General features: G+C 51.2%; 2 protein-coding genes and 1 non-coding gene across 5 annotated transcripts; 1 reads left to right on the top strand and 2 right to left on the bottom strand.

The window, feature by feature from the left end:
- Nucleotides 1–265: 265 nt before the first annotated feature.
- Nucleotides 266–9,298, top strand: DNASE1L1 (deoxyribonuclease 1 like 1). Of its 2 annotated transcripts, none has more exons than XM_045573503.1 (8): nucleotides 266–478; nucleotides 2,813–3,039; nucleotides 4,078–4,166; nucleotides 4,248–4,334; nucleotides 7,718–7,821; nucleotides 7,967–8,079; nucleotides 8,157–8,405; nucleotides 8,477–9,298. In XM_045573503.1, exons 2-8 carry the CDS (start codon nucleotides 2,899–2,901, stop codon nucleotides 8,633–8,635), a joined length of 942 nt encoding a protein of 313 aa, XP_045429459.1. In that variant the 5' UTR covers nucleotides 266–478; nucleotides 2,813–2,898; the 3' UTR covers nucleotides 8,636–9,298. The 2 variants fall into 2 exon arrangements, with proteins under 2 accessions (XP_045429459.1, XP_036271606.2); XM_036415713.2 differs by having other exon boundaries at nucleotides 266–504.
- Nucleotides 9,299–13,309: 4,011 nt separating this feature from the next.
- On the bottom strand, nucleotides 13,310–15,798 carry RPL10 (ribosomal protein L10). 2 transcript variants are annotated; one of them, XM_036415726.2, is made up of 6 exons: nucleotides 15,634–15,798; nucleotides 14,789–14,847; nucleotides 14,590–14,697; nucleotides 14,279–14,417; nucleotides 13,615–13,777; nucleotides 13,310–13,515 (listed from the first exon to the last, which is right to left on the bottom strand). In XM_036415726.2, exons 1-6 carry the CDS (start codon nucleotides 15,654–15,656, stop codon nucleotides 13,363–13,365), a joined length of 645 nt encoding a protein of 214 aa, XP_036271619.1. In that variant the 5' UTR covers nucleotides 15,657–15,798; the 3' UTR covers nucleotides 13,310–13,362. The 2 variants fall into 2 exon arrangements, with proteins under 2 accessions (XP_036271619.1, XP_036271620.1); XM_036415727.2 differs by lacking the exon at nucleotides 14,789–14,847 and having other exon boundaries at nucleotides 15,634–15,779.
- Nucleotides 13,825–13,960, bottom strand: LOC118706482. Its single transcript, XR_004984034.1, has one exon. It is a non-coding gene; the product is annotated as a small nucleolar RNA SNORA70 (small nucleolar RNA).
- Nucleotides 15,799–23,165: the final 7,367 nt, after the last annotated feature.

Here is a 23,165-nt window from a genome sequence, read left to right as displayed (position 1 = left end):
TTAAAAGCTCTCGCGCCCCTCCAGTCCGGCACCAGCTCCAGCCATTGCATCTTCCCTCCGCAGATGCCGCCTGGGAAAGCCCTGGGGCTGAGCGCCCGGCCTGGGAGAATGCGCCTAGGGGTTTGCACTCAGGCGCCAGCATTTCCCCGCCCTCGGCACAGGCAACCATTCATTAACGAGCTGCCGTGGCTTGATCTCTGACTCACAGATGTGACATCTGCCCGCAGCCTGGGGCCTCCGCCCGGCTGGGTCCCACGCCCGCAGCGGGAAGGCGGGGCCTGGTGGGAAAGTGGGCGGGCGGCCCGCTGTCCCGGGCCAGGAGCCCGCCCTGCTTGCAGGCGCTTGGGCGGGGCAGGGACCGCCGGCCGGGGCCTGCATGAGTGGAGCTGACCGACATCCTGTTCCTCTTCTCTCTGGTCCCTGAGAGGCAGCTGCTGCGATTCCGTGGGGCGTCCTGATCCGCTTACAGCTGAGGCAGGTGTGTAGACAAGCTGTTCTGCGCAGGTATGGAAGCCCTCTGGGCAGAGGGAGGGACAATGTTACCCCCGAGGTGGAGGGTAATGAGAGGGGAAGGGAACCCCAAGGCTGGGGCCAACGCCAGGTGTTGGGAGCCCAGGCTGGGCTTTGGGCTGTTGCCAGGTACAGTCACTCTGGTTCTTGTCCGGGACCCTCCGGGGGGCCTCTGGCCCTAGGGCCTCCGTGCCTGCCCTTGCCAGCCCAGGGCTGCCTTCCACACACATCCGTCCCAGAATAGGCACCAGGGCGGGAGACCCAAACTCGCATGAGTGACAGAGCAGGTGACAGGGAGGAACAGGCACCATGCCCAGCCAGGAGAGTGGAGATATGCAGAGAAGCCATGAGAGATGAACGAACAAGAGAGACCAAGAAGCCCTAACCGGTTTGGCTCAGTGGATAGAGTATCAGTGGACTCAAGGGTCCCAGATTCGATTCCGGTCAAGGGCATGTACCTTGGTTGCGGGCACATCCCCAGTAGGCAGATGATGGATGTTTCTCTCTCTTTGATGTTTCTAACTCTCTCTCCCTCTCCCTTCCTCTCTGTAAAAAAAAAAAAAATCAATAATTTTTTTTAAAACAGAGAGGCCAAGAAAAACAGAAGCAGGAAGAGCCTGAGAGAGGCAGAAAGTGAGCCCCAAGCGTAAGGTGACCAGGCGTCCCGCTTTGGGCGGGACAGTCCCGATTTTTAACAATTTGTCCCGCGTCCCGTGGCGTTTTTAAAAAGTCCCTATTTTTGGAAAGAACCAGGGGGAAGGTGACAGAAGGGAGCAGGCAGACAGAAGTAGAAGGACTTACAATGTCACTGAGTGAGAGCCACATGGACAGGGTGGGTCAAGGAGCTGAACCCGAGAGAGCAAAGTCTGGGTGAGTCTAGGACAAAAATACACGGAGACCCTCAGGAAGATGAGGGCTGAGCTGATAAGACGAACAAGAGGGCTCACCGGTGAGGTGGAGAGTGGGATAGGGGCCATCACACACTGCAGTGGGGTGATTGGTGTATCTGAGATCATTTTATTTTGCGTTTAATATGCTCTTTTTTAAAAATATATTTTATTGATTCTTTACAGAGAGGAAGGGAGAGGGATAGAGAGCTAGAAACTTCAATGAGAGAGAATCATCGACAAGCTGCCTCCTACACACACCCCCACTGAGGAATGTGCCCACAACCCATGTACTTGCCCTTGACCAGAATCGAACCCGGGACCTTTCAGTCCACAGACCGACGCTCTAATCACTGAGCCAAACCTGTTTTGGCTCCGTTTAATATGTTCTTATTGATTTCAGAGAGGAAGGGAGAAATAGAAACGTCAATGATTGATCGGGTGCCTCCTGCACACCCCCTATTGGGGATGGAGCCCACAACCCTTGCATGTGCCCTGATGAGGAATCGAACCTGGGACCCTTCAGTCCGCAGGCCGATGCTTTATCCACTGAGCCAAACCGGCTAGGGCATAGCTGAATGAACAGAAAGCAGAAGCTCAAGAGAGCTTAATTGTCATTTTAAAAATCCATCTCTAATGCATTTATGAATTATAATAAAGGTAACTATACACTTTTAAAAAAAGCTCAGAAGTGGAGAGAGAGAGATGTTCATGAAAATGGTGCTCGTAATGGTGGTGAAAGGCCTGAGATTGCACCTTGTGCACAGCTGCCGAGAATGGACGCCCTGCAGCTGCTATGGAAGACAGTAGGCCACTTCCCCCACCAACTAAGCAGCATTCCCGTGAGGCTCAGCAATTCCACTTCTAGGTGCTTACCCAAAAGGACGGAAAGGAGGAACCTGGCCGAAACCGGTTTGGATCAGTGGATAGAGCGTCGGCCTGCGGACTGAAGGGTTCCAGGTTCAATTCTGGTCAAGGACATGTACCTTGGTTGCGGGCACATCCCCAGTAGGGGCGTGCAGGAGGCAGCTGATCGATGACTCTCTCTCATCAATGTTTCTAACTTGCTATCCCTCTCTCTTCCTCTCTGTGAAAAAATCAATAAAATATATTTAAAAAAATAAATAAATAAAGGGTCGAGGCATTAGGAAGGTTGAGAACCACGGTTTAGAAGCTGAGAAAGTCCTGGGTTTGGATGGTGGTGATGGTTGCACAATATGAATGTGTTTGACGCCACTCACCTGGTGAAGAAGCTCAGTTCCACGCAGTGTGTATTTTATCGCCATGAGGAGAGTGAGGCCCAGCCATGTGCCCACATCAGGTGCCCGCAGAGGGAAAAGGCAGCCATCTTCGGGGCTGGCAGCTCTGGGGCTGGCACTGGGCAGCAGGGTTAGCATCCCTTTCTCTGTCCACAGCCCAGGTCCTTCTGGAACCACAGCTGGCCCGGCTGGGACGCCGCCACCTTGGGTTCCTGCAGAGGGTGCCACCGGCCCACACAGCCATGCGCTGCCCAGCTGTGCTCCTGCTCCTGCTCCTGGTCCTGGTGGGGGTGGCCCAGGCCTTTCGCATCTGCGCCTTCAACGCCCAGAGGCTGACGCTGGGCAAGGTGGCCAGGGAGGAGGTGCTGGACCCCTTAGTTCGGGTAGGTTGGTCACTGTAGGGAAACTGCTTTCCGAGGACCAGGAGCCACAGCCCCACCCAGCCCTGCCTGGCCCGGGGCCTGGCCCAGAGAAGGGGACATCGAGAAAGCCCAGCCGGCGTGACTCAGTGGTTGAGTGTTGACCTACGAACCAGGAGGTCACGGTTCGATTCCCGGTCAGGTCACATGCCTGGGCTGCGGGCTCGATTCCCGGTGGAGGTCATGCCGATCAATGATTCATCATTGATGTTTCTGTCTCTCTCTCCCTCTCTCTTCCACTCTGAAGTCAATAAAAACAGATTTTTTTTTTTTAAAGGGACATCAAGAAACAAGGGTGCAGAGGCATGGAGCACTATTCCTAGATCTTTTTGTTTCTTTCATGTACACTGAGTGGCCACATTATTATGATCTCTGAACTCATAATTGGCCACTCAGTGTATATCCTATATAATAAAAGGCTAATATGCAAATTGTCCCCTCCACCAGGAGTTCGACCAGCAGGCAGGCCGGCCAACCGCCCATGTCCCCTCACCGTGGCCAGGCTGGCCAGACCCCATCCATGCACAAATTCATGCACTGGGCCTCAAAAAACAAAAATACACACACACACACACGCACACACACACTGAGTGGCCAGATTATTATGTGTTCAGAGATCATAATAATCTGGCCACTCAGTGTATTTTTATTGATTTCAGAGAGGAAGGGAGAGGGAGAGAGAAACATCAACGATGAGAGAGAATCACTGATTGGCTGCCTCCTGCAGGCCCCACACTGAGGATAAAGCCCACAACCTGATCATGTGCCCTGACCGGGAATGGAACAGTGACCTCCTGGTTCATAGGTCGACGCTTAACCATGGAGCCATTGAGGCACACTGGCCAGGCCCACCCAGGTCTTTTCTGGGCCCACTTCTGTGGGCCACAGCCAGCACACCATGCCACTCTGGCCCACATCAGTGGCCAGTGCCAGTTTCTCAGGGGCTTTATCCCTCCTGGGGCAGCTGGCACTGAGTGGGCCGGCCTTGCTGGTGTCCTGCAGATCCTGGCTCGCTGCGACATCACGGTGCTGCAGGAGCTGGTGGACTCTACTGGCAGCGCCATCTCCCTCCTGATCCGAGAACTCAACCGGTGAGCTGGGCTCTGGGGGTCTAACCCGGGGACCCCCTCGAGTCTTGGGGTCCCTGACTCTGGGCTCCCCTTTCCTGGCAGATTTGATAACTCCGGGCCCTACACATTTCTGAGCAGCCCCTTCCTGGGGCGCAGCACATACGTGGAGAAGTATGTGTACATCTACAGGTAAGTACATACGGTGGCCGGGGCGGACTTGGCACTTGGCCCGCTGTGAGATGGCTGAGTAGTCCCAGACCCCTTCCTCCCAGGGCAGCCCTCACCTTCTCTCCCTCTTTATCTCCTCGGCCCTTTTATTCTGGGCTCTGCCCTCCTCTAGCCTCGCCAGCTTCAGTGTTCACCTGCCCTGCAGCAGGCCTCATCCATGTACAGATGTCACGCCCCCCCCTCTCTGGTGGAAGCCCTTAGGGCTCGGGCGTGTCTTGCCCCATGTGGGTGGCTGACTGCAGCTTCTGGGAAGAGGCTCTAAGGGGGCCTGTTGTGGGCCTCCAGTGGACCCGGGTTCCAGAAACAGCCCTCAGATCCCGGGAGGACAGCCTCAGGGTCAGGATCGAGAGGGCAAGGGGGACTGTCAGGGAGGAGACCTATTTTTTTCCTTAATATTGTTATATATTTTAAAAATAGATCTTATTGAACTTTTACAGAAAGGAAGGGAGAGAGTTAGAAACATCAATGAGAGAAAAACATCGATCAGCTGCCTCCTGCACACCCCCTACTGGGGATGTGCCCGCAACCAAGGTACATGCCCTTGACCGGAATCGAACCTGGGACCCTTGAGTCCACAGGCCGACGATCTATCCATTGAGCCAAACCAGTCAGGGCTGTTATATGTTTTTATTATTTCAGAGAGAGGAAGGGAGAGGGAGAGAGATAGAAACATCCATAAGGAGAGAGAATCATTCATCGGCTGCCTTTTGCACGCCCCACACTGGGGATCGAGCCCACAATCTGGGCATGTGCCCTGACCGGGAATCGAACCATGACTTAATGGTTCATAGGTAGATGCTCAACCACTGAGCCACACCGGCGGAGCACCTATTTCTTTATATAAATGGAAGTATATAATGTCTAGAATTCACTCCAAAATAAAAGGGGTGCCCGGCTGGCATGGCTCAGCAGTTGAGCATCAACCTATGAACCAGGAAGACACAGTTCGATTCCCGGTCAGGGCACATGCCCTGCTTGTGAGCTCGATTCCTAGTGTGGGGTGTACAGGAGGCAGCCAATCAATGATTCTCTCTCCTCATTGATGTTTCTCTCTCCCTCTCCCTTCCTCTCTGAAATCAATATATACATTACTGTTTTTTTACAGAGAAAAAGGGAGAGGGATAGAGAGTTAAAAACATTGATGAGAGAGAGTCATCGATCAGCTGCCTCCTGCACACTTCCTACTGGGGATGTGCCCGCAACCAAGGTACATGCCCTTGACCGGAATCGAACCTGGGACCCCTGAGTCCGCAGGCCGCCACTCTATCCACTGAGCCAAACCAGTTAGGGCAATAAAATATTTTTTTAAAGTAATAATAATGGAGGAACAATGTCCACACAGGAATGCTCATAGCAGCATCAGTCATAACGCCTCAGTGGAAATGACCCAAGTGTCCCTCAGCTGATGGCTGGACAAATAAAAGGCAGTCTCTCTCTCCAACAGAATATGATTCAGCCGGAACCGGTTTGGCTCAGTGGATAGAGCATCCACCTGCGGACGGAAGGGTCCCGGTTCGATTCCGGTCAAGGGCATATGCCTTGGTTGCAGGCACCTCCCCAGTGAGGAGTGTGCAGGAGGCAGCTGATTGATGTTTCTCTCTCATCGATGTTTCTAGCTCTCTATCTCTCTCCCTTCCTCTCTGTAAAAAAATCAATAAAATATATTTTTAATTTTTTTTAAAAAAGAATATGATTCAGCCATATGAGGGAATGAAATACTGGCCCATGCTCCAACATGGGTGAACATTGGAGTTGATGCTAAGGGAAAGAAGCCAGATACAGAAAATCACATATTATTTATTAATTTATTTTAAAACATTTTTTTTTAATTTCTTTATAGAGAGGAAGGAAGAGGAATAGATAGAGAGTTAGAAACATCGATGAGAGAGAAACATTGACCAGCTGCCTCCTGCACACAACCCCCCTACTGGGGATGTGCCCACAACCAAGGTACATGCCCTTGACCGGAATCAAACCCGGGACCCTTGAGTCCGCAGGCCGACGCTCTATCCACCGAGTCAAACCGGTTAGAGCCACATATTACTTTTTTAAAAATATCTTTGTATTGATTCTAGAGAGAGAGGAAGGGAGAAGGAGACAAAGAGAAAGATCAATCAGTTGCCTCCTGCACGCCCCATACTGGGGATTGAGCCCTAACCCCAGGCATGTGCCCTGATCAGGAATCAAACCAGCAACCTCCTGGTGCATGGGATGATGGTCAACCACTGAGCCACACTGGCCAGGGCCAGACCACATATGAGTTGATTACATTCACACGGAATGTCCAGAATTGGCAAATCCAGAGACAGAAAAGAGATGAGTGGCTGGCTGCCAAGTGGATGCTAATGGATACAGTTTCTTTTTTTGTTTTTTTTTTTTTTTCCTTTTTCTTTTTTTTAAAATATATTTTATTGATTTTTTACAAGGAAGAGAGAGGGATAGAGAGTTAGAAACATCGATGAGAGAGTGTCATCGATCAGCTGCCTCTTGCACACCCCCTCCTGGGGATGTGCCCACAACCAAGGTACATGCCCTTGACCGGAATCGAACCCGGGACCCTTCAGTCCCCAAGCCGACACTCTATCCATTGAGCCAAACCGGTTTCAGCAGATACAGTTCCTTTTGAGGATGACAACTGTATTGTTCTAAAACTGATTGTGGCGAGGGCTCTACCACAGTGTGAGTGTAACAAACGCCACTGGAATTTTATGGTATGTGAATTTTTAAAAAAAATTTTTTTTTTTTTTTTACAGAAAGGAAGAGAGAGGGATAGAGAGTTAGAAACATCTATGAGAGAGAATCATCAATCAGCTGCCTCTTGCACACCCCCTGCTGGGGATGTGCCCGCAACCAAGGTACATGCCCTTGACCGGAATCAAACCTGGGACCTTTCAGTCCGCAGGCCGACGCTCTATCCACTGAGCCAAACCGGTTTTGGCGGTATGTGAATTTTTTAAAAGATATTTTATTGATTTCAGAGAGGAAAGGAGAGGGAGAAACAGAAACATCAATCATGAGAAAGAGCCATTGATCGGCTGTCTCCTTCATGCCCCCTTCTGGGAATTGAGGCCAGCAAGAATCCAACCAGGACCTGAGTCATAGGTCAACACTCAACCATTCAGCCACACCGGCCGGGCTTATGGTTTGAATTTTCTCCCAATAAAATTCTAGGAAAAAGGCTAGGAAGAGAGGCGGGGGGAAAGGCTGGGGGAGGGGGGAGGCTGTGCCCATATGGAACAGAGCTGCTGGCAGAGGCCCCCACCCTGAGTGGCAGCTCCGATGTGGCACTTGCAAACCAGAATCAGTGATGTGGGGATGCTGCTTCCTATCCCTCGGTCCCCCAGGCCCCACAAGATGCAGATCGAGGACTCCTACCTGTACGATGACCAGGATGATGACCTCTTTACCAGGGAGCCCTTTGTGGCCAAGTTCACGCTGCCCAGCAAGGGTGAGAGGGGAAGAAGGCTGGCCGGCCTGTGGGCAGCGGGAACTGGGGGGCTGGCTGGCTCCCCTGGGGGGTGGGTCACCCAGAGGGGGCCGCGGGGAGAAGAGCCATGAGCAGGTGGGAGCCCTCTACCCCTGGGGCCTTGCAGACCTTCCCAGCTTGGTGTTGGTCCCCCTACACACCTCTCCGAAGACCGTGGAGCAGGAGCTGAACGCCCTGTATGACGTGTTTCTGGATGCCTCCCAGCGCTGGCAGAGCGAGGTAGGGCCGGGCAGGTGGCATGGGGGAGAGGGGGACCCGGATGGCGTGTGGCCTGACAACAGCTGCGCCCTCTCCAGGACATCATCCTGCTGGGGGACTTCAATGCTGACTGCGGCTCCCTGGCCAAGAAGCGCCTGGGGGAGCTGACGCTGCGCACTAAGGCCGGTTTCTACTGGGCGATCCCCGATGGCGAGGACACCACAGTGCGCGCCAGCACCCACTGCGCCTACGACCGCATCGTGCTGCACGGGGAGCGCTGCCGGAGGCTGCTGCACGCGGCCTCTGCCTTCAATTTCCCCCGGAGCTTCCGGCTCACCGAGGAGCAGGTAAAGCGAGGCAGCGGGAATGGCCTCGGGGAAGTCCCTGGGCCCTGACACTGTCTTTCTGTTCGCCCCAGGCCCTCAACGTCAGTGACCACTACCCCGTGGAGGTGGAGCTGAGCCTGAGCCTGAGCCGGGCGGAGCACGGGGCCCGGCCCCTCAGCCTGGCTGCTCTGTTGCTGTCCCAGCTGCTGCTCCTGCTGCTCCTGCCCCCACAGCTGGGCCTGGGGGCCTGAGCCTCACCCACCCTGGTATCTGCTGCCTAAGATGTGATGACTGACAGCACTGCCCTTAGGACTCAAACCCCAGCCTCTCCAGGCTCTCTGCCCTGGGCCAAAGCGACTCCTGAAGGGCTTCGACTGCAGCGCAGCCTGGCCCTGCCCAGCCCTGCCCGGCCCTGCCCAGCCCTGCCCGGCCCTGTCCAGCCCCGTCCTGCCCTGCCCTGTCCTGCCCAGCTGGGCCCTGCCCAGTCCTACCCAACCCAGCCCTGCCCTGTCCTGCCCAACCCAGCCCTGCTCTGTCTTGCCCAACCTGGTCCTACCCAGCCCTGCCCTATTGGACTGCACCCCTCTGCCTTTCCTCGGTTTGGCTTGCGTTCTTCTGCTGGGCCTGTGCCTGGCGTGAGGATGTGTAAGAGGAAGGCAGGGGCCCGAGGCTGGGGGAGGGGAAAGGGGCTTCGCAAAGGGAATCACAACACATGAACAATTATGACAAAAAGGAAACACATACAAACTGAGAACAAAAAGCTAGATAGGAGGACACTACATGTGTGGAACAGATATGTCACTGGGGCACCTGTATGCACATGGGATCCACGTGAATTAGCGTGAAGATCCCAGTAGATACAAAATTGGAGATAAGCAGTTCACACACACACACACACACACACACACACACACACTCACTCGAAAACAATGGCAGATGCATTCAAACTCGTGTGAGCTAATGAAAATAGCTGCAAACACACCCAACGCCTGTGGCAAAGCCCATGAGGTGCAGGCAGCCCACGTTGGCACATTCATAGGGTGTGGCCCCGAGCAGAGTGGTTACCAAGGCTACGGATGCACAGAACATATATGAACCGGCTGTCATGTAATGACAGAAATCAACTGTAAGAAATTCTGCTTTGTAAGCATGATGTTTGCTTTGTGGACACATCACTGTGTCCCTGTGTTACACGCCCACAAATGGAACACCCAAGTTTCCTTGGGGTATGTTAGGACAGTCCTTCAGTCAATGTGGGAGGGCGTACACAGGTGACCTGCAGAGGACATGACGTCAGAGAGGGAACAGAGCTCAGTAAAAGCAGTTAGTGCCCTGGCTAGGTAGCGCAGTTGGTTAGAGCATCATCCTGATAGGCCACGGTTGCAGGTTCGATCCCCAGTCAGGGCACATACAGGAACCAACCAATGAATGCATAAAGAAGTGGAACAGTAAATCAAGGTTTCTCTCTCTCCAAAATCAATAAAAAAAATTTTAAAAACAGCCCGGTTGCTGTGGTGCAGTGGGTGAGCTTTAACCTATGAACCAGGAGGTCATAGTTCGATTCCCAGTCAGGGCACATGCCTGGGTTGTGCGCTCCATCCCCAGTGTGGGGTGTGCAGGAGGCAGCTGATCAATGGTTCTCTCTCATCATTGATGTTTCTATTTCTCCTTTCCTCTCTGAGATCAATAAAAATATATATATATATATATATATATTTTTTTTTTTTTTAAAGGAGTGGACTAGGGTGTTTATGATGGTGCTTGCAATGGTGGTGAAAAACTGGGGTCACCCCTGAGATTGCACCTTGTGCACAGCTGCCAGGAATAGACTCCGTGCAGCTGCTATGGAAGACAGTAGGCCACGTCCTCCATGAGGCTAAGCAGCGTTCCCATGAGGCTCAGCAATTCCACTTCTGGGTGCTTACCCAAAAGGACCGAAAGGAGGAACCTGAAAGATACCTGTTCTCCATGCTCACAGCAGCCGCATGCACAGTACCAGAAGGTGGTCGCATCCAGTGTCCACTCACAGAGGAATGGGCGAGCAGCACGGGGCTAGCCATGCAGCGGAATATCGGTCAGCCTTAACGAGGAAGGAGATTTTGTCTATGACCATACCACCCTGAGCACTCCTCATCTCCTCTGACCTTCTAAGCCAGGGGTCGGCAAACTCATTAGTCAACAGAGCCAAATACCAACAGGACAACGATTGACATTTCTTTGGAGAGCCACATTGTTTAAACTTAAACTTCTTCTAACGCCACTTCTTCAACATAGACTCGCCCAGGCCGTGGTATTTTGTGGAAGAGCCACACTCAAGGGGCCAAAGAGCTGCATGTGGCTTGTGAGCCGCAGTTTGCCGACCACGGGTCTAAGCTAAGCAGGGTCAGGCCTGGTTAGTAGTTGGATGGGAGACCACCTGGGAATACTGGGTTCTGTGGGCTTAACATGTTAAGCGCCCAGCCTGTTTTGTCTTCCGGACAGAAAGTGTAGTGTCAGTCACCTGACTAGGCACTTAACACATTAAAAAAATAAAAGAGAGAGAGACCTAACCAGTTTGGCTCAGTGGATAGAGCACCGTCCACAGACTGAAGGGTCTCAGGTTCGATTCTGGTCAAGGGCATGTACTTTGGTTGCGGGCACATCCCCAGTGGGGAGAGTGCAAGAGGCAGCTGCATCGATGTTTCTCTCTCATTGATGTTTCTATCACTCTCCTCTCTGTAAAAAATCAACAAAATATATTCTTAAAAAAAGGAGGGACACGCTGAAACCGGTTTGGCTCAGTGGATAGAGCGTCGGTCTGCGGACTGACAGGTCCCAGGTTCGATTCTGGTCAAGGGCATGTACATTGGTTGCGGGCACATCCCCAGTAGGGGGTGTGCAAGAGGCAGCTGGTTGATGTTTCTCATCGATGTTTCTAACTATATCTCTCCCTTCCTCTCTGTAAAAAAAATCAATAAAATATTTTTTTTTTTTAAAAAGAGGGACATTTTGACACACATTACAACATGGATGAACCTTGAGGACATTATACTATGTGAAATAAGCCAGACAAAAGGACACTGATTCCATTCTGTGAGGTGCCTGGAGTAGCAAAGCTCAGAGAGACAGGAAGGAGGGTGGCTGGTGCCAAAGCTCTGGAGGAAAATGGGGGGTTAGTGTTTCATGTGGACAGTTTCCGTTTAGAAGCTGAGAAAGTCCTGGGTTTGGATGGTGGTGATGGTTGCACAATATGAATGTGTTTGACGCCACTCGCCTGGTGAAGAAGCTGTTCCACGCCCTGTGTATTTTATTGCCATGAAGAGAGTGAAGCCGAGCCGTGTGCCCACATCAGGTGCCCACAGAGGGAAATGGCAGCCATCTTCAGGGCTGGCGCTGGGCAGCAGGGTGAGCATCCCTTTCTCTGTCCACAGCCCAGGTCCTTCTGGAACCACAGCTGGCCCGGCTGGGACGCCGCCACCTTGGGTTCCTGCAGAGGGTGCCACCGGCCCACACAGCCATGCGCTGCCCAGCTGTGCTCCTGCTCCTGCTCCTGGTCCTGGTGGGGGTGGCCCAGGCCTTTCGCATCTGCGCCTTCAACGCCCAGAGGCTGACGCTGGGCAAGGTGGCCAGGGAGGAGGTGCTGGACCCCTTAGTTCGGGTAGGTTGGTCACTGTAGGGAAACTGCTTTCCGAGGACCAGGAGCCACAGCCCCACCCAGCCCTGCCTGGCCCGGGGCCTGTCCCAGGGAAGGGGACATGGAGGGACACAGGTGCACAGACATGGAGCAAGTTCCTCCCATCATCGGCCTGAGACTCTTCCTCTGTGAAATGGGTAGTGTGGGTGGGGACAGCACGGTTTTCTCCCAGGCCTTTTTGTTTTCTAATATATTTTTTGATTCAGAGGAAGGGAGAAACATCACTGATGAGAATCACTGATTAGCTGCCTCCTGCACACCCCCACTGAGGATTGAGCCCACAACTCGGGTATGCATACTTGACCGGGAATCGAACCTGGGACCTTTCAGCAAAGTTCTATCCACCGAACCAAACCAGCCAGGGTCCAGGTGTTTTTAAAAAATCTATTTTTATTGATTTCAGAAGCATGATAGAAACATCAAGAGAACCACTGATTGGCTGCTTTCTGTAACCTGGGCATGTGCCCTTAACTGGAATCAAATGCAGGAGTCTTCAGGCTACAGGCCAACGCTGTCCAAACCAGCTAGGGTTCCCAGGTCTCCAGGCCATCAACATACCATGCCACTTTTGCCCCTCAGCAGCCAGTGTTCCCCCCCTCACACACTTCCTGGGGCAGGTAGCATTCAATGGGGCTGGCCTTCTTGGTGTCCTGCAGATCCTGTGTGTAGCCCCAGGGAGTGGTTACCAAGGATACAGATGCAGAAAATACACCTGCCAGCTCTCATGGGATAGTTGCAACTGTAATAAGTTGTGAACTTATGCATGTTTCCTTTGTGATAGCGTGAGGCCACAAACAGGACACACATCAGAGAAGGGCCTAACTCCAGGACTGCTGTTTTCCAGAGAACGGGGCAGTAAAAAGTGCCCTGGTCAGGAGCCCAACTGGTTGGAGTGCCACCCCAATGAGATTGTAGGTTGGATAGCAGGCCAGGGGACCTGTTAAGAATCAACCAGTGAACGCTTAGATCAGTAGAGCAATCAATTGATATGCCTCTTAATAAGTCATTAATAATTTAGAACAGCTAGCAGGACATTAGGGGCAAGTTCAAGTTGAGGTCATGGTTATGGTCTGGGGCTGCACACTATTTGCCCAAAGGTCAGCTCTTGCCAGGCCCTGTGGCACATTTCAAAGGGGAAAAACTGGGGTACCTGCTACTGTGCTGGGCTGATTTGTTCCCTGGAGGACAAAGGACAGCGACCCTAGGGTTCCCAGAGGTCCCCAATCCCCCATGAATCCAAACACAAAGACATGGATGGAAAACTGATTTATTGGTGGGTGTAAGGTGGGGGCAGCACCGAGACTCTCACGAGTGCAGGGCTCGCCATTTGTCCAGGGGACCACGATTAGGGATGTATTTGACCCCACAGCCATCTGGGATGAGGCGCTTCTCAGCCACCATGTCTTCAAACTCATCCGCATTAAACTTCGTGAAGCCCCACTTCTTGGAGATGTGGATCTGGGGGGGAAAAAAACAAAGAATTCAGTATACATATTGGGAGGGGGGGGGGTGTCCTGGGCAAGGGAAGGAGGGACCAAAGGTGGCCGCACTTCTTACCTTCTGGCGGCCAGGGAACTTGAACTTGGCTCTGCGCAGGGCCTCAATCACATGCTCCTTGTTCTGCAGCTTAGTGCGGATGGACATGATGACTTGGCCAATGTGGACTCTGGCCACTGTGCCCTGGGGCTTTCCAAAGGCACCCCGCATACCCGTTTGGAGCCTAGATGGAGGGCAGCGTGAGTTCAGACACGAATGTCCACCAGAAAGGGCTGTATCCAAGGTCCCTTAGGGCAACCCATACTAAGCAACAGGTTGCGTACACTACCAAGGATGCTGCTGTTTGCAGCCATTGCACACCAGGCCCCCATGGGGAAAAGGGCCTGGTCGGCTTAATTGGCTGCAGTGAACCCCAAAACAGACTCAAACAGAACCTTTGCCAGGGTGCTCCTGGGCTCATCGGAAAGCCCAACATGCAACTGCCCTAGCAACGCGCTTGCTGGCAGATGGCTGGCACCAGGCTCAAAGCTACTTCCTCCCCCTGCTGCCCAGAGGCTCAGCCCTCCCTTTTTGTCTCTGCTCATCTGCAGAGTAGCAGAGAAATTAGTGCCCATGACATCTTGCCAGCCATTAGGCTGGCTTTGCCATGCATGGTTGAGTCCTTATGTGGGGCCATCTCTTTGCTCTACTGTAATCAAGCTCAACAGAGACCCCTCAGGCTTACCTGTCAGCCCCAGCACAGGACAACATCTTGTTGATGCGGATGACGTGGAAGGGGTGGAGCCGAACTCGGATGTGAAAGCCATCTTTGCCACAACTTTTCACCATGTACTTGTTGGCACAAATACGGGCAGCCTCCAGGGCTAGGTGGGGGGGAGGAAGGCAGCAGAGTTAAGGATGGCACAGAAGCACTCATCAAAGCTCACATTTGGGTGTTCATGACTAAGGAACTGGAAACTCCAGTCCAGTGAGCTCCGGATTTAGCTGGGGAGCACATAGGAATAGGCGTGACTGACCAGGAATCCTGAACCTCACCTTCAGAGGAGAGCTGCTCATATTCGTCCGACACCATGTGGCCACAGAGCGGGAACTCATCCACTTTGGCCTTCTTCCGCCCCAGGTCAAAGATGCGGATCTTGGCATCTGGAAAAAGCCTTGGGTCAGTTGTGCGTGGGGTGCCCTCGACAACCGAGTCGGTGCACCCAAACATTTGAGGAGCTCTCGTGCAACTTACCAGGGACACCTCGGCAGAAGCGAGACTTTGGGTACGGCTTGTTCTTACAATACCGGTAACTGCGGGGAGGGGGGGAGAAACCCAGGTTTCACAAGTGAACTAATCAATGGGCACTTCAGAGCTCCCACCACGACCAAAGGAGGGGATGGCACAAGCCAATCTGTAAGCTACCTCCGTGTCTGGTGTGGTGCTAAAGAGAGTCACATCTAGGGGGCAAAGAGTTAAGAGGACAACCATGTAGGCAAAAATCTTTCTCCGCTCCTTACTGGGTTTCCAACTTCTTCCAGCGCCAATCCTTTGAAACAGACATTCCCAGTTAAAATACACCGCTCAACTCTACTGCATATCTGCTGCATAAAAGCAGCACATTCATGTCGTCCACCCTAGACTTTTGGGCACGTGGCGTTTGGCCTCCAAGCCATGTGAAGGACTCCCAACGCCCTCTGCAGGCCATACAAGACTTGAAAACAAGGGCAAGGCACACAAAAGGCCCAGAAGGCATTGAGCCTCAAAAGGCGGCGAATTTCCAGGACAAAGGGCGGGATGCGAAGCGGCAGTCGCTTCCAGCCTGAAACTGGCTCGGAAATGCAGGAAAGGGTCACTACAACCCCCCAATAACACTGTGGAAGCGCTTCAAGAGCGGTATCAAGTTTTAAGTGAAACCACCACATGACTTAAACGAAGACCTACTGCGATCCGGAAGGTATAGGGGAGAACGATGGAGTCCGTTCCCAAAAAAGGAAAAGCTGGGTGTACTAGAGAGGTTCCACCGCACGACTGCCTTAAGTAAGCAAATGCTCCTATTTCTCTTCCCAGCAGCGAAATCATATGGATTCGATACTCACCACCGGGCGGGGCGGCGACCCATGGCGACACCACGATCTTCAGTGGCTACAATGAAACAGAAAAAGTCAGAAGACGTGGACAAGGTTCCAACCGCGGGAGGGAAACGGCAAGGGCACGGCGGGAACTTGCACCCGTAAGTACTCACCACGCCGAAGGGAAAGGCGCTCCCACGCCTGCGCATGCCTTATATAGGTCGCCTCTCTTCGCGCGTAAGAACCATAGAGTCTGCGCGAGGGCGGGGAGGACACTCTAGCACACTTGCAAAACCATAGATGCGACGGCGTTCTGCGCCTGCGCGCAGGCAGCCGGGTTCATGCGCAGAACGGGAAAGAGGCGGAGCGCCTGGACGCAGTGGGGAGTTGGCGAATGGAGGCCAGCCACATCAGCACGGGAAAGCCTTCCCCAACTGGCCATCTTGGGCGTAGGACTCGGCCCCAGGCTTTGCTGTAACTAAGAAAAACTTTTGTTCTTGAGTTGAAAAGGGGAAAGTACCCCCGAGTGGAGCTCACAGCGGCTGCGCGCTGGTTCCTAGGATTCACTTTGCCCGGGACAAGCTCTCTATGCCTCCCTCTGGGCTTCAGGGCCCGCAGGGGACGCGCCATGCTGGAGCCTCGGCTTACATTCCTTTGTCGATAGGGAGGCCGGAGGCCGAGGCACGCCCCCACCCCCCGCGATAACCTAAAAGCCCGCAGCCTGTGCCGATACGGGCTGGCCTTCGCCCACCCAGGGGGAAAAGGCTGACGGCGATCCTCCACCGAAATCCAGGTTCCAGGCCCCGTAGGCACTGTTGGGTCCTCCCTGCCCACCCTCTTGGGGCAGAGAAAAGAGACACTGTGCTCCTGATGGAGAAAGAGGAGATGCCTTATGGCAAAGGGCGCGGTCACTATGTCTCCGGACCCATCCAGTCCAGGCCTCCCAGGAGAGCAGTGTCCACCCTCCCAGGGCCCAGAATGTGCCCCCCACCCCACCTCCGCCGCCAAAATACACACCAAGTCCCACCATGCCACCTGAGTGTGTCTGGGCGGCTCTCCATAAGCATTGTTTCAGCTGGGCCAGCGTGGGTCAGTGGTTGAGCATAGACCTATGAACCAAGAGTCAGGATGGATTCCTGATCTGGGCACATGCTCAATACCCAGTGTGGGGCATGAAGCGGCAGCTGGTCAATGATACTCCCTCATCATTGATGTTTCTATCTCTCCCTCTCTCTTACTCTCTAAAATCAATTTTTAAAAAATAATAACCAAAACTGGCTTGGCTCAATGGATAGAGCATCGACCTGCGAACTCAAGAGTCCCAGGTTCTATTCCAGTCAAGGGCATGTATCTTGGTTTCGGGCACATTCTAGTAGTGGGTGTGCAGGAGGCAGCTGGTCGATGTTTCTAGCTCTCTATCCCTCTCCCTTACTGTCTGTAAAAAAAAAAAATTAATATAATAATAATAATAATAATAATAAATCATGGATTTGCCCCCCACCCCAGGAGCCCAAGAGCCAGGGAGAGGTGAGCAGAGCTGGAGGCAGTCACCCAGAAATGTGCTATCCACCAGACTTGTCTGTCCAAGCTTCTGGAGATGGGGAAGGCGAGAAGTAACAAAATATTCTATTTTTAAAATATATTTTATTGAATTTTTTACAGAGAGGAAGAGAGAGGGATAGAGAGTCATAAACATCGATGAGAGAGAATCATCGATCAGCTGCCTCTTGCACATCCCCCATTGGGGATGTGCCCGCAACCAAGGTACATGTCCTTGACCGGAATCGAAGATGGTGGTTTTTTGTGTGTTTTTTAAAATGTATTTTATTGATTTTTTACAGAGAGGAAGAGAGAGGGATAGAGAGTCAGAAACATCGATGAGAGTGAAACATCTATCAGCTGCCTCCTGCACACCCCCCACTGGGGATGTGCCCGAAACCAATGTACATGCCCTTGACTGGAATCGAACCCAGGACCTTTCAGTCCGCAGGCCGACACTCTATCCATTGAGCCAAACCAGTTTCGGCTTGTGTTGTTTTTTTGAGTCCGCAGGCCAATGCTTGAGTCCGCAGACCGACGCTCTATCCACTGAGCCAAACCGGTTTCGGCATAACAAAATATTCTTAGTGTTACTTGACCAAGGGGAGTGTGTGTGGCCCTCGAGGGGGGGAATCCTGTCAAGCATACCTGCTCTTCTCAGGGATAACTTGGTACTGTAGTAAATGGCTTGGAAAGATGGTGGTGTTTTTGTTTTGTTTTGTTTTGATTTGTTTTTTAGGGCAAAAAGGTTGGAATGTGAGAGCTGATTGCTACAGAAAACAGAAGAAGAATAAATCAATACTTAGAGAGATGGAGTTGCATTTATTACACAAAGGTCCAGAGAAAAATATCCCTCAAATTCTGGGTCCCAACATGCAGGAATTTTCCCTATTTATATGTTTTTACCTTCTTTGTCTCCCAAATATGGAGTGTTTCTGGCCCCTTTTGCAAGTTCTTAAAGAGCCCGTATGTGCTTCACCTTGAGACCTCAACCAGAGGCCTAGCCTGGTGCCAGCACTGATAACCTTGTCTGGGGAAGGTTTAATGGCCTCTCTGAAGTGGAAGTAGTCTTACGAAGGAAGAATTTACAGAAGCCAAACAGCAGGGTTAAAATTTCAAACAGCAGTTTTCATACAAGATGGATGCTTCATGATTGAATAATTGAAATTGATACCTCCTCCCCTGGGAACTGACACCCGACATTCCCTTTTGCTCCTTAGACCACGTTCCACTTGCTAAGACCATGATCCTTCTCTGGACCTTACCAGGATCCGGATCTGCTCAGAGAATTCCCAGCCTAAAAAGCCCACCTAGAATCCTTTAAAACAGGCGTCTTCAAACTTTTTAAAGTGGGGGCCAGATCACGGTCCCTCAGAGAGCTGGAGGGCCGGACTATATGAACTACTAATTCCTACTGTAACACCTCGGCTGCGCTCACTGCCCAAAAAACCTGGCAGGCCGGATCAGACTCCTCTGCGGGCCGCATGTGGCCCACGGGCCGCAGTTTGAAGACGCCTGCTTTAAAACCTCTGAATCCCCATCCCTGGGTTCTGGTGCCATCTAGTGTTCATAATAAATTCATAATTTAAATATATATATATAATTGATTTTTTACAGAGAGGAAGGGAGAGGGATAGAGTTAGAAACATCAATGAGAGAGAAACATCAATCAGCCGCCTCCAGCACACACCCCCACTAGGGATGTGCCTGCAAAAAAGGTACATGCCCCTGGCCGGAATCGAACCTGGGACCCTTCAGTCCGCAGAACGACACTCTATCCACTGAGCCAAACCGGTTTTGGCTGGAAATTTGTAATTCTTTACCCCCTTTGGCCTCATGTGTTCCTCCTTTGGCGACCCTAACAATGTGCACGTCCAACAGTGGTGCAGAGACCTTCCCAGGGCACCCAGCCCTTCCACCCGGGGGCTCTGGGTCTGGACACTGGGTTAGAGTCTGTGAGCCTGTTCTGTGACAACCCCAGTCAGGTGTTTGGCTCCAGGCCTAGAGCATTTCGGGCTGTAGGAGGCTGCCTGTTTCCCAGAGACACTGTGGTCTTTCCAGAGCTTTGCAAAGAAACCTGTGTCTCGCCTCTGAGGGCTCTCAATGCCTCACTGACAACAGGTGCTTCCAGGCCTGCCTGTGGAACAGGGTTTCGGAGTGGAGTGTTCACTGGAATGGGATACATCTACTCCAAAATCCCCCTCTCCCCAAGCCTGGGGATCCCCTCCTCCACCACTTGCCAGGACAGCTCTGGTATCAAAACCACCACAGGCCACCAGTGTGTCCAAGTTCAGTCAGCCAACAAAGTGAGATGCTGGACTTCTCACCAGCTGTATGCACTAACGTTCTAAGTGGAATTCTAGTAAGGGCACCCCTAGCAGTGAATCCGGCCCCAGGTGAATGTTATAAAATTTATATATACAGCCCTAGCCAGCTTGGCTCCGTGGATAGAGCATCAGCCTGTGGACTGAAGGGTCCCGGGTTCGATTCCAGCCAAGGGCACATGCCTGGGTTGCAGGCTTGATCCCCAGTAATCAATTATTCTCTCTCATTATTGATGTTTCTATCTCTCCTCCCTTCGTCTCTGAAATCAAAAAAGAAATAATATATATACCAAATATATATATATATATATATATATATATATATATATAAACACACACACACACACACACACACACACACCGTATTTTTCGGACCATAAGACGCTCCGGACCATAAGACGCACCAGTTTTTAGAGAAGAGAAATGAAGAAAAAAAGATTCTGAAACAAATAGTGTCCTAAAATATTTTATGTGCATTAAAACCCAACATCACAGTCATAAACACATGTAATCAACCCTGTAAAGTAAACAGCAGCATTTAGAACCATTTTAGAGCTGGGCAAGCACACAGAGACCACACAGAGCCGGGCAAGTAAAAAAACTTTTTTTTTAAAGTATATGTGTAGGCTATATTTGGACCATAAGACGCAGGGACTTTTTCCCCCCACTTCTGGGGGGAAAAAAGTGCGTCTAATGGTCCTAAAAATACGGGTGTGTGTGTGTGTGTGTGTGTGTGTATATAATTGGTTTCAGAGAGAGAGAGAGAGAGAGAGAGAGAGAAACATCAATGAGAGATATTGATTGGCTGCCTCCTGCACGCCCCCTACTGGGGGTCAAGCAGCAACCAGGGCATGTGCCCTGACTGGAAGTTGAACTAGCAACCTTTTTTTTTTTTTTTTTTTTAAGTACTGTTTGTTTATTATTTATTTATTTATTTATTTTTAATTTAACTTTGTATTTTTTAAATATATTTTATTGATTTTTTACAGAAAGGAGGAGAGAGGGATAGAGAGCTAGAAACGTCGATGAGAAAGAAACAGCGACCAGCTGCCTCTTGCACACCCCCTACCGGGGATGTGCCCCCAACCAATGTACATGCCCTTGACCGGAATCAAACCTGGGACCTTTCAGTCCGAAGACCGACGCTCTACCACTGAGCCAAACCGGTTTCGGCGAACTAGCAACCTTTCGGTGCATGGTAGGATGCCCAACCAACTGAGCCACACCGGGCTCAACTGGCATTTTCTAACATGTCACGACACCATTATAACCATTGTCAGTCTCAATACCACAGTCCAGTTCCATACCTTGGCAGGCCTGAATAATGAAAAGGTTGGGTTTTCAGTTAGACTTTTGCACTAATCCCCTCTGAAAAACACGTGTTAATTTTCTCAGGTCAACATTTGTTCCAAAAATTATTCCATCATTATCATGGCTTAGATTCTAAGAAGCATGCAAATAAAACTTACTATGATCTTCTTCAGAAACACTGTATACCAATTTCTTCCCATGTAAGATCATTTTAATCCTGACTTCATATTGCAAATTCGGGAATGTTTCCCTGAGGTTTGCTGCATCTATATCTGTACCATACGAAGATGCCATTCCAGCCAGTACTTTTATGAAAATTCTTATTATTGATTAGAGGCCCGGTGCACGAAATTTGTGTACTGGAGGAGGGAGTCCCTCAGCCTGGCCTGCACCCTCCCGCAGTCTGGGAGCCCTCGGGAGATGTTCAACTAAGCTGGCTGTTGGATAACCTTAATGCTGCTGAGGGGGCGGAAGAGGCTCCTGCCACCTCCACTGTACCCACCAGCTGTGAGCTGGGCTTCTGGCTGAGTGGCACTCCCCCTGTGGGAGGGCACAGACCATCAGGGGGCAGCTCCTGCGTTGAGCATCTGCCCCCTGGTGGTCAGTGTGAGTCATAGCAACCTGTCATTCTGCTGTTGGGCTGAAACCGGCCCTCCGACATCCCCCAAGGGGTCCCAGATTGCAAGAGGGTGCAGGCCAAGGCCGAGGGACCCCACTGATGCAAGATTGGGGCTGGGGAGAGATGTGGGAAGTTGGCCAGCTGGGGAGGGACCACTCAGTCCTGATCTGCTGGACGCCAGCAGCAAGTTAACCTACTGGTCAGATCACCTGCCCCCTGGTGGACAGTGCACATCATAGCAAGCAGTTGAGCTGCTTTAGCATATCAATAGCATATCACGCTTTGATTGGTTGATGGCCAACTGGATAATTAGCATATTAGGCTTTTATTATATAGGATGATTATACATAAACCCATTTTAGAATGACCCATTTTGAAACTATTTAGCAAGGATATCCCAGAGTCCATTGATTTGGTGTTTTTGTGTGTGTGTGTGTGTTTTTTAATCCTTCTAGGAGGTTCTTCAGAGGCAGTAGCAGAGAGAGGGAAAGACAGAGAGAATTATTGATGTGAGAGAAACACGTCAATTGGTTGCCTTCCTCCTGCACCTGCCCTGACCAGGGCCCAGGCTAAGGAGAAGCCTGCCTGCAACTGAGGTACGTGACCTTGACCTGGAATCAAACCCAGGACCCTTAGGTGTGAAGGCCAACACTCTATCTACTAAGCCAAACCAGCTAGGGCTATTGATCTGCCTTCATGCAACAGCTTTATTTCTGAATTTTTAAATGGGTTTTGAATCCACTGAGTTGTAAGTGTTCTCCATGGATACTTTGTTAACGCACAGCCTCCACACCGCAGCCACCTGGTCACCTCACACAGAGCCCACTTTTTTTTCTGCAGGATCCTCAGACCATATGTTGAGCTCTGGAGCAGGCGCTGCCTCTGCTCAAAACGTTTAACTTCTTCACAGGCAAAAGACAGGCTCAGCGTGTGTGACTCAGTGATTGTTGACCTACGAACTGGGAGATCGAGGTTCAATCGGCAGGTTGCTGGCTCCATCCCCAGTGTGGGGTGTGCAGGAGGCATCCAATCAATAATTCTCATCATGATGTTTCTATCTCTCTCTTCCTCTCTGAAATCAATACAAATATGTTTTAAAAAAGACAGTCTGAGGAAAAATGTTTTTTCTCAGATATGCCTCTCAAGTTTATTAAAGATGCCCTATACACACATTTGCTACTAAAAATTGAAATAGTACATAAAAAAAAGTGTTATAATTTAAATGAGTACAAGAAGCCCTGGCCAGTTTGGCTCAGTGGATAGAGTGTCGCCCTGAGGACTGAAAGGTCCCGGGTTCGATTCCGGTCAAGGGCATGTACCTTGGTTGCAGGCACATCCCCAGTAGGGCGCATGCAGAAAGCAGCTGATCGATGTTTCTCTCTCATCGATGTTTCCAACTCTCTATCCCTCTCCCTTCCTCTCTGTGAAAAATCAATAAAAAATATTTTTTTAAAAAATAAATAAAATAAAATAAATGAGTACAAGAATAAGGTGTATTCCTCAAATGAATGACCCCGTGTCATAATTCTCAGCAATACCAGGAAAAGAACCTGGATGCAAAGAGTCAATGGCTACAGCCACATTGAAGAACAGATTCATTGCTCTTCTTGCGGTTTTGAATAGCCTCATTCCTTCTCCTCAGCCATATTGGAAACAGTCCTTTGGAGTCTATTTTAAGACTTGCCATTGGCCTCACTCCATGTCTCCTCCTGTAGACCAGTCCATAACTCCTTCCCTCTAGATACCCTGTGAATTCTTCTTCTCTC

This window comes from Pipistrellus kuhlii, unplaced genomic scaffold (genome assembly GCF_014108245.1).
Source record: "Pipistrellus kuhlii isolate mPipKuh1 unplaced genomic scaffold, mPipKuh1.p scaffold_m20_p_51, whole genome shotgun sequence".
NCBI lineage: Eukaryota > Metazoa > Chordata > Mammalia > Chiroptera > Vespertilionidae > Pipistrellus > Pipistrellus kuhlii.
Note: the sequence above shows the minus strand (reverse complement) of the source record. Positions and strands in the feature narration are given on the sequence as shown.